Source organism: Macrosteles quadrilineatus, unplaced genomic scaffold, assembly GCF_028750875.1.
Source record: "Macrosteles quadrilineatus isolate MER2022 unplaced genomic scaffold, UCM_ALF_1.0 Scaffold_9__3_contigs__length_116548681, whole genome shotgun sequence".
In the NCBI taxonomy this organism is placed as follows: Eukaryota; Metazoa; Arthropoda; class Insecta; order Hemiptera; family Cicadellidae; genus Macrosteles; species Macrosteles quadrilineatus.
In genome coordinates, this window is record NW_026542602.1 from 53,492,358 (window position 1) to 53,505,228 (window position 12,871).

The window sequence follows — 12,871 nt, forward strand, 5'->3', positions numbered from 1 at the left end:
TTATGGGAGCTTTCACACGGTGCGGCGCGCGCCGCACGGCCCAACCCCTACGCTGCCTCATTTTAGGCAAACTACCTGACCAATAGGGTGCAACAGTTAATTAAGAAATGATATATCGTTGTATCGGAAAATAATATATTTAAAGTTATTACAAAACATACATTTTTATGTTAATCCCATGCAAATCAACCAACTTAAAGTTTTAAAACAAAAATTTTCCTTTAATAACTAGAGGAGAATATTTAGTATTAAATTAATAATTTAGTAATTTATACGTAATGAAATATTTTTTTTAACTTCTAGAATACAATATTTTCAGATATGACGAATACTTATATATAATACGTGAAGGTGATTTCTACGAAATACTACTCCTCCGTTAATAATGAACCGATTTTTACAAACGATGTGTCAAAATTAAGTATTTGTTGTGTACACGCCCCCTTTCACCAATTCCTGTAGTAAAAGTCCTCGGGCTATGCCCCTCAGGCCATCAAAATCCCAATGTATATCTTATGAAGACAAGATTTTGTTTAGTTAAACGGACGAATAATTTGTATTAATTACAGCTGTTCATAGTACACACATGATACACACAAGAGTTTTCGTTTTCAGTTTCGATAGATGGAGTGGAGTGAGCGTTCGTTTTCAGAGTGAGTTCGTTTCCAGTTTCGATAACTGGAGTGGAGTGATTGGTTACATTATCTTTGAGTTGACTCTCACACGTCAACGGAAATAGTGACAGTTATTCGTAAAAAAACTCCTTTAATATTTTGCAGTTGCTCAAATTCGAGCAACAGGTGCACTAGTTTGTTATATTTAAAATTATCCTATTCATTTAATTTGAACTTTTAAGTGGAGTATTCATTTAAAAGCCACAACTGAACAGAAAATAATAAATATTTAGGAGTGCCGTACGAAACCGTACTAGTGTGAAGACACACGCTTGTCCGGCGCAGCGCCGCGCGGCGGACGCCGTACGGCGCGCGCCGCTTCGTGTGAAAGAGGCGTTAGGCTTCAAACATAGGCTGCCTACTTAATAATAACCTGTTTTCCATCCCACTAACCCATTAGACAATTTTTACTCTTTTTAGTCTTTTTGGAAGCATAGGATATTGTTTTTCTTGAAAGGTTTATAAAAATATAAAAGTTTGGAAGAGTAAATGGCTATTGTAACTAAATTAGGCCTTAATAAAATACAATACCGTAGGCGAAACTAGTGTATTTTGATGGTACGAAACTGGACCGAGTTTTCCCTTGAATAAAAGGCTTTTAATAATTAGTCCTGGCTAAGAAAAGGGTAGTCATAGTCAGTAACAAAGCCACGCAGATCATCTCCCTATTATCTACCCTCGTCCTTCAGTCATATTCAGCTTGAAATACTCGAATCAAAATCTTAGTATCTTTCTTAAAGAATTTAATTGAATTTGCACTTTAACTATGGCAGGCTACTTAAACATTTAGGCTACAGTATTAAGCATGTATTTTGGTAATCCTCAGGCAAATGTTTATCATTCAAAGTGTTAAAACTTAAGGCATAGCTTTGAATACAACTCCGCAACAGGGAAATAAATCGTTAAGATAATAAATATGTCCATATTAATTGATCCAAGCGATATTTGCGATCGACTGTTTTTTTCATCTTGTAGCCCATTGTATTCTATTTATTTGTATTTGGACCACTTAACAAATGTCAGTGTTTATTGTCTCTAAAGGTCAATAGCCTAATCTACAAGTACCTATAAGATAAGTTTGAAGTAAAGAACCTAAAATGGTTAGAGATTGAACCATTAATAATTCAATTTTCTCGACCATTACCATTCTATTAATCATAGACTAGAGTAAAATCTGTAATAAGATACAAATATTTACATAGCTTATATTTTTTTTTAAAGCCCTCTCTAACTTATGTAGATTTGTATTACCGTATCTATTCTGGGTTAAGCCGATTACAAAATTCACCCTCTGAATTTTGGCCTTTTGCTTTCTAAGTTTTTATGTTCATTCAAACTAGTGTTTTGTATTAAATTTTGTGCTTGGAATCAAACCGAACCATCAAAATATTTCAACTAATAGCCTAAGCCCTAAAACAGATGTTTGAGTTCACTTTGTTCTCCCTTTAGAGTGGGGTTGTTAAATTCAAAATTTACTATTCTTAATATTTTAACTAGATTCTACTATAACAACACGTTGCTTTGACAGGTTGAACTAACAGTCAGTAACAGGTGATTTCTTGTTGTTGTAAGAAAGATCTCTCACTGAAATCACCCCCAATGATTGATACAACTTGTCAACAAGTTCCGAATTACATAATATCCAACAGCAGGTTTAAAGAGCAATTAATCTAACGGTTGTCATATTTAATCAGTATTTTGATCTCGGGGAAACCCATTTCTACAATACCATCTATTTCTTCTAAGTAGTAGATGACCAATAGCATGCCTATGACAAGCAGTGGGTCAGAGTGTGTCAGTGTGAGTGAGTGGACGCGTCTCTAATTGCTTCACCTAGCATTGTTCTCTTCTGACACCAATTATCACCGTTCCCAGTGGTTTGATTAGCAGCTGTAATCCGTTGAGAAATGTTATGTTCTGCCAACCTTAGAGGTTAAATTCTCGTTCCTTCCTCATCGTTAGTGGGCTCTACCGTACTGCTTCCGTTTTTAGTCATGCGAGCATGTTCTGCATGAAAATATACTTCAATTGAGTCCGATTTTTAAATGAGACTTTTAATTATGCTTGGTAAAACGTTTAATTAGTAGGCCTATTAGAACTTGTATTTGCAAAATTATTTGATTAGATGGTATACAGTAGCTTGATATTGTACTGCTGTGCTGTTTTAAAATATTGAGAAGCCTGTCATATTTTATAATTTAATTAAAGAGCATTTTATATACCTCAATTATTATTAAAACAGAACAGCACTTGCCGTTTTTCCTAAGCCAATTTAATACTAAAGACAACTCCCACCCATGGGCTTCAATCTGACAGCTTTCTATAAGGGGGGCCAGGATCTAGAGGTTAAACCCCCCCCCCCCCCCCCAGAACATCATAGTTGTCATATTTGTTTATTTTTTTGTCATCAGTTGTCATATTTGGGTAATAACCCCCAGCCAAGAGAGGGAAATTTTTAAAACTTATGTAGGCCTACAAAATTGATAATTTTACACATTTTTGTGTTTCTAAATATTATTTATTAATTTTTCATAGGTTTTAAAATTAAAATTTGAAAAAATGTTTAATTTGGGGTGTTATTGGGGGGGGGGGGGGCTTGAGCTCTAACCCTCTCCGACAACGGATATACAGGGTGATCATCTCAAGGAGGCCACCATTGGGATATCGGAAACGGTCAGAATTAGAGAAAACTTTATGGGGGACATTCCTTTATTTTTTTGGCAGTTAAAAATATGAATTTAATTTCTCGAAATTCAGCCGCTATTATTTTCCAACATGGCGGCCAACTTTGAAATTTTTTAAAACTTTTTTATTCTTGGAATTTTTTCTATAAAGCTACTCGTTGTTTAGGAGTTACAGTTTGCATCTACATTCCAAAAATGACCATAGTTTTCCACTCTTATTTTCCATAGTTTGCTGCCATTTTGGTAAATGGCGGCCATTTTTGAAAGAGTAGTAGTATCATTAATATTTTTGATATAATTTTATGGTCTTTTTGGAATGTATAAAGCCTAGGGTGTTCCATAAGAAATTTCAAAGTTGGCCGACATGTTGGAAAATGGCGACTGAATTTCGAAAAACTAAATCCATATTTTTAACTGACATAAAAATTAAAGAAATGTTCCCCGTTTAAAGCTTTCTCTAATTCTGACCGTTTCCAACATCCCAATGGTGGCCTCCTTGAGTTGTGCCACTGACTGTTTTAATAAACTACAGCTTATCAATAGTTAAACTAGTAATTGGTCTTTGCTAGTATTTCCTACCCCAACTATATTCTCTACCGATTAATGATAACATCTGTTTATCTCATATCAGTAAGACTTGCTGATAAGCCTTGTTTGCCCATTACTTGGAACCCACCATATAACTGATACTGCAATGTAAACAGTCAACATATTGATAAATAGTTCTTCCTCAACAATAAAATAGACGGTATCAGCAATCTGACACATACTTTCTCCCATTAGCTTGTCAACAACCCTTATCATGGGCAAGTGGTGGGAGTAACTATAATCATTGACTTTATAAAGTCTATGCTATAATATACTTACCATAACATACTTCATTTTAGTAAAAATCGTTTGTCTTTATTTATTGTTAAAATACAATTTTTTCTGTTATTCTATGGGTTTTATGAGATAACAGTAGGCTAACAAACCAAATTTCCAAAAATTAATAAAACGCTTAAAGACTCACATAACTCAAATTCAAATATAGGGGAAAAAAACAATACTTTCTCCATTATGCTATTTGGTGGAGATAGTAAAATTACTTGTGTTGTATGTTCTAGTATTTGTTTACTAAGCCAATTAAAAATTTGTGTGCGTTTTGTTTTTGCTATATGTTTATTTCTTTTTTTTACAAACCATGCCCAAGTTTCATAGGTTTTTGAAGACATCTCGTCCCTTTTTACTTAACATCTTAATCTAATCTTAATTAATCTTACTTCTTAATCTTAATCAACTTAATCATTTACTTAACAATCCTCACAAAATCTGCATTAGAAATTTTATTTCTGAGTTTACGTTAGTCAAGGTTACTTATTAATATTTAATGAGTTATTAATATCCTTTGCACCCTTATACCATGTAACACATTGATATATATTAGAAATCATAATCAGAGTTGTAAAAGGTTGTAAAAGGTTGATTTAGATTCATACATAGTGTTAATTTGTACTGTGTTGCCATTTAATGGTTCCCAAATTTCCACGTTCCAAGTTGAGTTTTCAGATAGCACTACTCGATCGAACAAGCTGGTGTATTGTCACCTACAAAACTGTGAGATTTTTATACGCTTTCGGTTGTTACGTAAGCTGAAATATAATTCCATTAGAATTACTAATTAACATTGGCATTGAAAATTGCACTTCCAATAATTATGATCCATTCACAGAAAATATAAAGATAAGCAATCACTGATATATTGACCAGGATGCGCCCTAATCAGTTAATATGTCAATAAACCAGGTGGAAACCTACACTTGCACAACTGCTAATTGATATTTGTTGTTGCAGACCAGAACCGAACAACATTCCAGAAGCATTCCAGCAGCAACGAAGATTCCAGGAGACATTCCACCCGGTATATAATGGGTTCGAGTGACTGATGTGGGAGAATGGAGGAGGGTAACAACAGGTACATCGTGCAGGTGTTTGTGGGAGCGCTGTCACAGCACTATGAGGCACTCTCGGTGGAAGCCAGCAAGCAGACGACGAGTGAGGAGATCGTGCTGTGTATCGCGGAGAGACTGTCGCTGTGTGGGGCGGCAGGGTTTGAACTGGCCGAGGTGGTGGGCGATGCACTCGGGAGAGAGTGTAAGGAGAGACGACTGGGACCGGCGGAATGTCCTGTCGCCGTTATGTTACTGTGGCCCAAGACGAGCTCAGCGCAACAGGAGTTCTATAGGTGAGTTGGGAAATATGTTTCAAAATGTAAAATTTGTATTGTGTTAGTTTTGAAAATTGGTTGCCAAACGGGAATGTTTGTTATCGTTAAATTGAGATTCAGTGCTTAGCCCGTTTACGACGGCTTACGAGTGTAGCCAGTCACTGTATTTTGCCGTGAGATGGTCTTACTGCTATCAGGTTTGCTTACATCTCACTGCTGCCAACCAAATATGATGTAATTGATTTTTCTATTGTACCTACTCACTCCCATGCTTGGTGTGTTCCAGACAGGCCTGTAGCTGTCAACATCTTAGTTTAAAAAATGCTGTGATTAAATCATGTCTATAATCAATGGAAATTCACAATGTGATAATACTGTAGTTCGGTGAATTGAAGCCCACCTTGATTCTCTAGGGCCATCCATAAAAGTAGAAATTTCTTTCAATGAAATGGCAAGCGGTAATTCAATTTAGTCGTTTACCATTAAATCTTAAGCTAACGTAACTAACGTCGAGTAGTAGGTTTTAATATTTCTTATTTTGTCTAGTTTTTGTCTTAAGCTATCTATTAAAAAGTAAAGGGTTAAAAACTTATAATTGATTAAATAAAGTGCAACGCTTGAATCGTAATTTTCATATTTTTAGTCGTTCAATACAGAAAGAAAAACGTTACTTGTACAATTAATAGTGGATTTTGTTTATAAACATATTGTTATAGCTGATACTGTAGTGAAACCGTTTTAGTGTGCTAGATATGACCACACTAATATTTGACACTTTTAGAGTAATGCTTGACTGAAACTACTACCTATATAATGCGTTTATATTCCTAAGCTAATAAATCTTTTTCAAAAGTAATACAAAGTTTTCTTTTATAAACATGCCCTAAAGAAAAAGAAACATTAAATACTTAGTCGGTCAAATATATCTGTAATAATTAAAAGAAGTGTTAGGCCAACTGTTTTGTGCGGTTTCGTTGGTTCCTTGGTCGATTATTCACGCACATAAACCAAAATGGAAATGCTGCAACCGACTAAATTATCTTAACCTAAATTTACGTATGGTCAATCATGGGTTCACAATGTAGGCTAATGGGAAATCCATCTCAATTGTTTATGTGAGCGTGAGCCTTTGTTTTCCCAGAATCGGAACGAAGGACCGTAGCAGCCAAAGGCATCAGTGTGTGGTCAAATTGTCTGCATTAATAATATTGTCACCATGTAGTGCCTGGCAGCGTGCCACTGCTATTAATACTTAGTGATATAGTGAAGACACCCGACTCAAGGGGCTCGGGCTGTTTGTTGCTCTAGTGTCAGTCTTCTCACTGGCTTTCAGTTCAAAAATTATTCTCGTCAGTGTTGTGGGAGGCTTTTTGATGTTTTGAATAGGATTTGCAAGTGCCTGTTTGTAAGATTTATGATTTTAAGTTTGTTGAGATTTGCTTTTTCTCGTTTACGGTACCTTTGCTGTTGGAGAACTTTTACCAGTTGGCAGTGTTTAGTGAGTTTTGTTTTGGGTTGGAAATAGTTTATTGGTTTAATAATAGAGTTGTGGTAATTGGTGTAAAGTGAATTATTTTATTTAAAATATACAAATTACCTTTACAATTTAGTTGTACGAGTTAGGAAATTTATAGTTATGGCTCTAGCCACCTGTTAGAAGTTTTGTAAGGAGGTGAATGGATGGGCTTGAATGTAGGTAAATGGGAAAAGGCTGATTAAGTAATCATAGGAGTGAAAATAGAGATTCTTATCTAATTTTAAAATCATTTGGATAGTGGTTGAAGTGTGTTAGAATATTACGGTTGTTAGTTTGATGATGAGAAAAAGTTTTAGGAATTTACAATAGTTTGAAAATTATCAGTTCATATTGTTAATGACAGTAAATAATGATTCTGGCTAAAATCAGTTCAATCTTGGTAACAAAGCTATCTTCTGGTTTCCATACTTAACTTATTCACTCATCACAGAACTAAACGAAGCACTCTGGTGTATCAGGGTTGTGGTAAATCAATAATTCAATTACAAAATTATATTACTAGTTGATACCTATATTAGATTAAATATAACTCAGTTAATTTAGTGCATACAAATTTTTTTTTTTTTTTTTTTGAGCCTTGTAAATACTTTTAACCATACTTCTACAATTTGTTGTAGGTTCTACCTGAGGGAAAAGCTAAGTGACAACTTGTGGTCAGACGGGTTCACGATGGACCCGCAACTGATCCGGGACTACTTCTACCGCTTCCTGTACCAGCCGCAGGACAGGGAATATCCAGACTTGTGTCAGCTGCCGGACCTTAACGAGCAGACGCTGTTGGAGAACCTACGATCACGCTTTCTTAACGGCCACATCTACACCTACGTCGGCTCCATACTGATTGCAGTCAATCCTTTCAAGGTATGTGGGAAGGATGTTAAATTTAAAAAGTCTTTTTGCAGTGGACAGGCGTTAATGTGAAAAAATTTTAATCAAAAATGGAAAACCAAGTTGTGTGTAATGATCTTGATAACTGTATGCTGTAGTGGAAGAAGAAAACTTTGAACAATCTTTTTTGTAAATTGGGTTAACGCTATTAAGTTATTTTCAGTAAAAGAGTTAGACAAAAATCTAAAAGAAGAACAGCCTAAACATAACATTGTCTACCAACAATACAGTCTCCGTTTATAATGTTGTATTAACACTTATAGCTATATTAAATATTAAGCTCCCTTTATAATTCAGTAACCATAAGGTGGTTGTGCATAACCTTTAACTAAACCTCAGTCCTGCTAATCTGTAACTTACCACCGGATCTGAGAAAGAAGGTTACTTATATTCAAATTGTGTTTTGTTGAAATGTGTTCTGAAATACCAACTAGAATCTAGCAAACCAGGAACAATGTAAATTGTACGTGAATTTTAATCAAATCATTTACTAATACTTTAGAAATCACAAGAACATTAGTAAGAAGAACGCAATCACAGAGTTGATTGTGAGTATTCCTGTGGTTTGGGTAGCCAAATACAGTATTTACATGATCCCAGGGTCAATTTACAGTCATAAAATTCATGGTTTAATTTTTTAAGCTGTTTAACCGCATTTCAGACTAATCTAAAAAAATTCTTTATCTTACTTGGTCCAAACCCAATTAGTTTGGATTAGCAGGTCTCTTATGTAGGCTACATTAGTTTGTGAATATACTTTCCTTAAGTTTTATTTTGTTCATTGTGATTTGTTCAGCATCACAAGTGTCCTGTAATTAAAGTTGTTTTTAAATCAATCGAGTGGAAGTTAAATCATCGGTTTTGTCATTAACCTGATCGTATGTGTTAACAGTTCCATCCGATCTACAATCCCAAGTATGTCAAGTTGTACCAACACCGAAGACTGGGTCCGGAGTTGCCTCCGCATATCTTCGCAGTAGCTGACTCTGCGTATCACAGCATGCTGCGGAGTAAACGCAACCAGTGCATCGTCATCAGCGGGGAGAGCGGCAGTGGTGAGTTTCAGTGTCACGCTTATGATTTTAATGTCATAGCGACTCATGCTTTAGTTTGAGAGTGAGTTTTGGTTGTGGTTGGAACTAGACATTCTATTCCAATTTTAAAGTTGTAGCCAGTTTCAAAAAAAGTAAAGGTAGTTGATTTGAGACACTGACAAGAGTTTACTGGTGTAAATTACTGATAACTGTCCATTACTCTGTTTTGTTAGCATCATGGAAGTTACTTCTGGGCTAAGTGATTTTATTGCTTTTGTCAATAGTGTAGCACTTTTGATCCCAAGAAATTTGTTGTTCATTATTAGGCCTACTGTTCTTTTTTGGAATATCATTCCAACTTGTATTCTTGAAAGTTGTAGTATTTCAAACTGTGAAATACTGGTAAATATAGGTTATAGTCTATTTAACGATATCCAAGCAATCTACAATTGTATGCAAAGGCTAGTGAGCTAAACCAATTATGTGCAAAACTAAAATTTAACACCCATTTGTTGGGAAGTATAAAATAAAGTCTTATTAGATGCATATTTCTAGCGTATGGATTAAATGTAGTATTAAATTCAGTGGTCTAACAATTTCAGTAATTTGACACTCTGTCCTCATCCCATAAGCGTCAGATAATAACAAAAATAACTATATTTCACGATTGGTTAACATAGAACACCTATTATAAACATTGTGTTTTGTTTTTCCAGGCAAGACGGAGAGCACCAATCTCCTGCTCCACCACCTGACAGCGTTGTCACAGAAGGGAGCGCAAGGCAGTGGCGTGGAGCAGACGATACTGAGCGCAGGGCCAGTGTTGGAGGCGTTCGGTAACGCCAAGACAGCCCATAACAACAACAGCAGTCGCTTCGGCAAGTTCATCCAGGTCAACTACAAGCCCAACGGAATGGTGCACGGGTAAGATAAAGTCACAGTTATATATTTTTTTATTACAGGGAAAATTGTAAGAGAACTTTGCGTTTTGGAGCAATTTTTTTTGCCGTTTTGCCACGATTGGAGGAGATGATTACAACATCTGGTGAACAGTTTAGGTTTTAGGATTTGTAAAAAATATCGTAAATGGTGGAGGGAATCAATTGTACATTTTATTGCATACAATTTTCATTCCAGATAATTTTTTTTTTCATTTCACCAATTCCTAGAGCAGCTCTGATTTGCTAAACCTAAAGTCTCTACACAATAACTATTATGAAAATATGTTTGTAAATCGTTAACAATTGTAGAGATTAAAAAGTCTTTGCAAGTTTTGTATGTATTGTACCCAGAAACAGATAAAATACTGATTTATGTCCTGACTTAATGATGTGCGAGTATACCTAGTTAGATTGAGCTTAAAGGTAAACAAACAACGTTTGTTTTTCTTCACAGTCCAATTTTCTTTGTCATAATTTTTGTTAAAATAACTGTACGTGATTTGTTAACTTTGACGTGATGTGACAGTGCCGTGGTGCAGAAGTATCTGTTGGAGAAGTCGCGCATTTGCTCACAAGGTCGTAATGAGCGCAACTACCACGTCTTCTACTACCTGCTCAAAGGCGCTTCCGAGGATGACCGTACCACTCTGCATCTCCGCAAGGCTGAGCAATACAACTACCTCAACAGGGTGAGAACTAGTTGTAATATTTCTTTGTTATGGAATATTAAGTTAGTGCTCTGGTGGTAGAGCCCTGTTTATCTGAAAATCTACCTCATCCAAACTAAATTTACATGTTCCATTCTGTTCTTTTGTTGGTGTTGGTACTTTGGTATTATACCGGCCACACATTGATAAATCGACTTCCAAATAATAGTTAGATTTTAATTATTTTATGTTTAAATAACAAAATCTTCCTAACCTAACCACACCTCCTTTAGGTAAGGTTAGGTTAGGTTATAATTACTAGGTGTGGTCGGTATAATACCAAAGTACCCTTAGGAGTTCTTGATCTTTGTGTTCTTAGTATCTTTTGTTGTCTAAAAATAAACAACAAGTTGAGTTTTGTAAGGGATTGTTGAGTTTAATTCCTGAGTTTCATCACCCAAGGAACAAACTTGATATTTGAAATGACACGAATGATCAAAAACCCACTGTTTTCTAAGGGTATTCTCATTGAGGTGTTCTACTATATTACTTGAGGAAAGCTCCCATTCTTAATCAAACTTTAATGTATTCCGCTGTCTTGGTTTGCTGGAAGACTATGTCAAGTTTAAAATGTGGGCACATCCTATCCTTAACTTGTAGCCATGTGTTTGATTATCGCTCATTGTCTCTTACTTAACTTACTTTACCAATGCAACCTAAAACCTTCACTAGGTAGTTTTGCAGTGCAGAGTTTTGCTCATAACGTTCTCTCCGTTGTTCACAGAGTGGCTGTTTTGTGCTGGAGAACGTGGACGAGAACCATGAGTTCTCCAGGCTGAAGCAGAGTATGGAGATGGTAGGGTTTACTCCAGAGAAGCAACGCAGACTGTTCGCCGTCCTCTCTGCTGTGTTGCTGTTAGGTAAGTCTCTAGACAATAGCAAGATGCAATCATGGACAACATTGTTTCAAATATCATCCTCTTCCGTGATCATGGCAAAATCCTGAATATCTACTGCAGTCGTACTGGCATCACCAACGTCTTCCGTGGTCGCCATAAAATTGTGTACATCTCCCGCAGTCAGAGAAATATTATTATTGTCCCTCGCAAACATTTTTCTTGTCGTTTTCTGCAATCGATAAAAGGAGGGATTTTTGACAGTGCAATCTTTGCCGATGTCATGATCAGCTTGAATCGAGCTTGATTTTGATGAGCTTATCATGGCTCATCTTCAGCAGCATTATTGTAAGTCAAATTTGTCACATTGAGAGATGATTGTCGACTATTTAAAGGAAACACACATACAGAAATAATTTTACATACCATAATGCTGCTGAAGATGAGCCGTGTTAGGCTCGAAACATGTACAGCATGAATAGTATCTACAATAATTGACACCTTCTGGCAAACGTAATTAGATTATCATCTATAGTGAACTGCACATATAATGGCCTCAGTAACAGTCAGTTTCTGATGGTTTGTACGATGTGCTACAGAAACGTGAGGTTTTCAATCAACACGCGAGTGTGTGACATTTGATTGTAAATCTTACTACAGTTAGAAAATATTATAACAGCTGGAAAATTACTTAAATCTTAGTTATAAGAGTATTTTGAACATAATACAGATGTTGGCATAGTGTTTATTCACCAGAAATTACATTATAAATTGCATGTATTTAACTGTACGGTACTTTTCAAGCCAATTTCAAAGTATTTAAAAGTAACAATAAAAATTTCAATATTCACAGTTTGTGAACCTAGGCATGGAATTTAATTTAATAATGTGCAGATAACAAGATCCCTTTTGAATTTAAGAAACTTGATATTTCTATTAGTGAGACATCTCATAAAATGCCTTGAAATCCGCAGGAAACGTAGAACTGCTGCCTCGCAAGTCTGTGTACCACCACGACGAGGGTGTGGCAGTTGGCAACACTGAAGTAGTAGATATCATCAGCCGACTGTTGAGGGTCAAGCGAGAAACGCTGTTGGCAGCACTGACTGCTAAACGAGCGAGAGCTTCAGGCGAGACATTAGTCATCAACTACAGACTCCCTGAGGTAACTTAGTCCTTTACTATCAATTACCTGAGGTTCTAAAGGAGGCTCTTTAGACTATACCTCCACACTACTTGCAAGCCAAGAACACAATATTCTTATATTTTCATCCATATTCATTCCCAGTTTTCTGTGTTTTAAAAATTGTTTTTCTTTACAAGCTTATCATTATTGACACTCAAGGGAACAGTTAAAATTTTGG

The 12,871-nt window shown here is 35.8% G+C and overlaps 1 protein-coding gene across 4 annotated transcripts in view; it reads left to right on the forward strand.

Moving 5' to 3' along the window:
- LOC129002454 (unconventional myosin-IXa-like) overlaps positions 1-12,871 on the forward strand; it is a 46,261-nt gene that overhangs the window by 5,362 nt on the left and 28,028 nt on the right. For all 4 annotated transcript variants that reach the window (XM_054430272.1, XM_054430274.1, XM_054430273.1 and 1 more), the window contains exons 2-8: positions 5,192-5,582; positions 7,719-7,962; positions 8,882-9,044; positions 9,740-9,947; positions 10,491-10,653; positions 11,396-11,531; positions 12,482-12,672. In XM_054430272.1, the coding sequence (XP_054286247.1) occupies positions 5,293-5,582; positions 7,719-7,962; positions 8,882-9,044; positions 9,740-9,947; positions 10,491-10,653; positions 11,396-11,531; positions 12,482-12,672 (1,395 nt within the window). In that variant the 5' untranslated portion in view covers positions 5,192-5,292. The remainder of the gene's footprint in view (positions 1-5,191; positions 5,583-7,718; positions 7,963-8,881; positions 9,045-9,739; positions 9,948-10,490; positions 10,654-11,395; positions 11,532-12,481; positions 12,673-12,871) is intronic.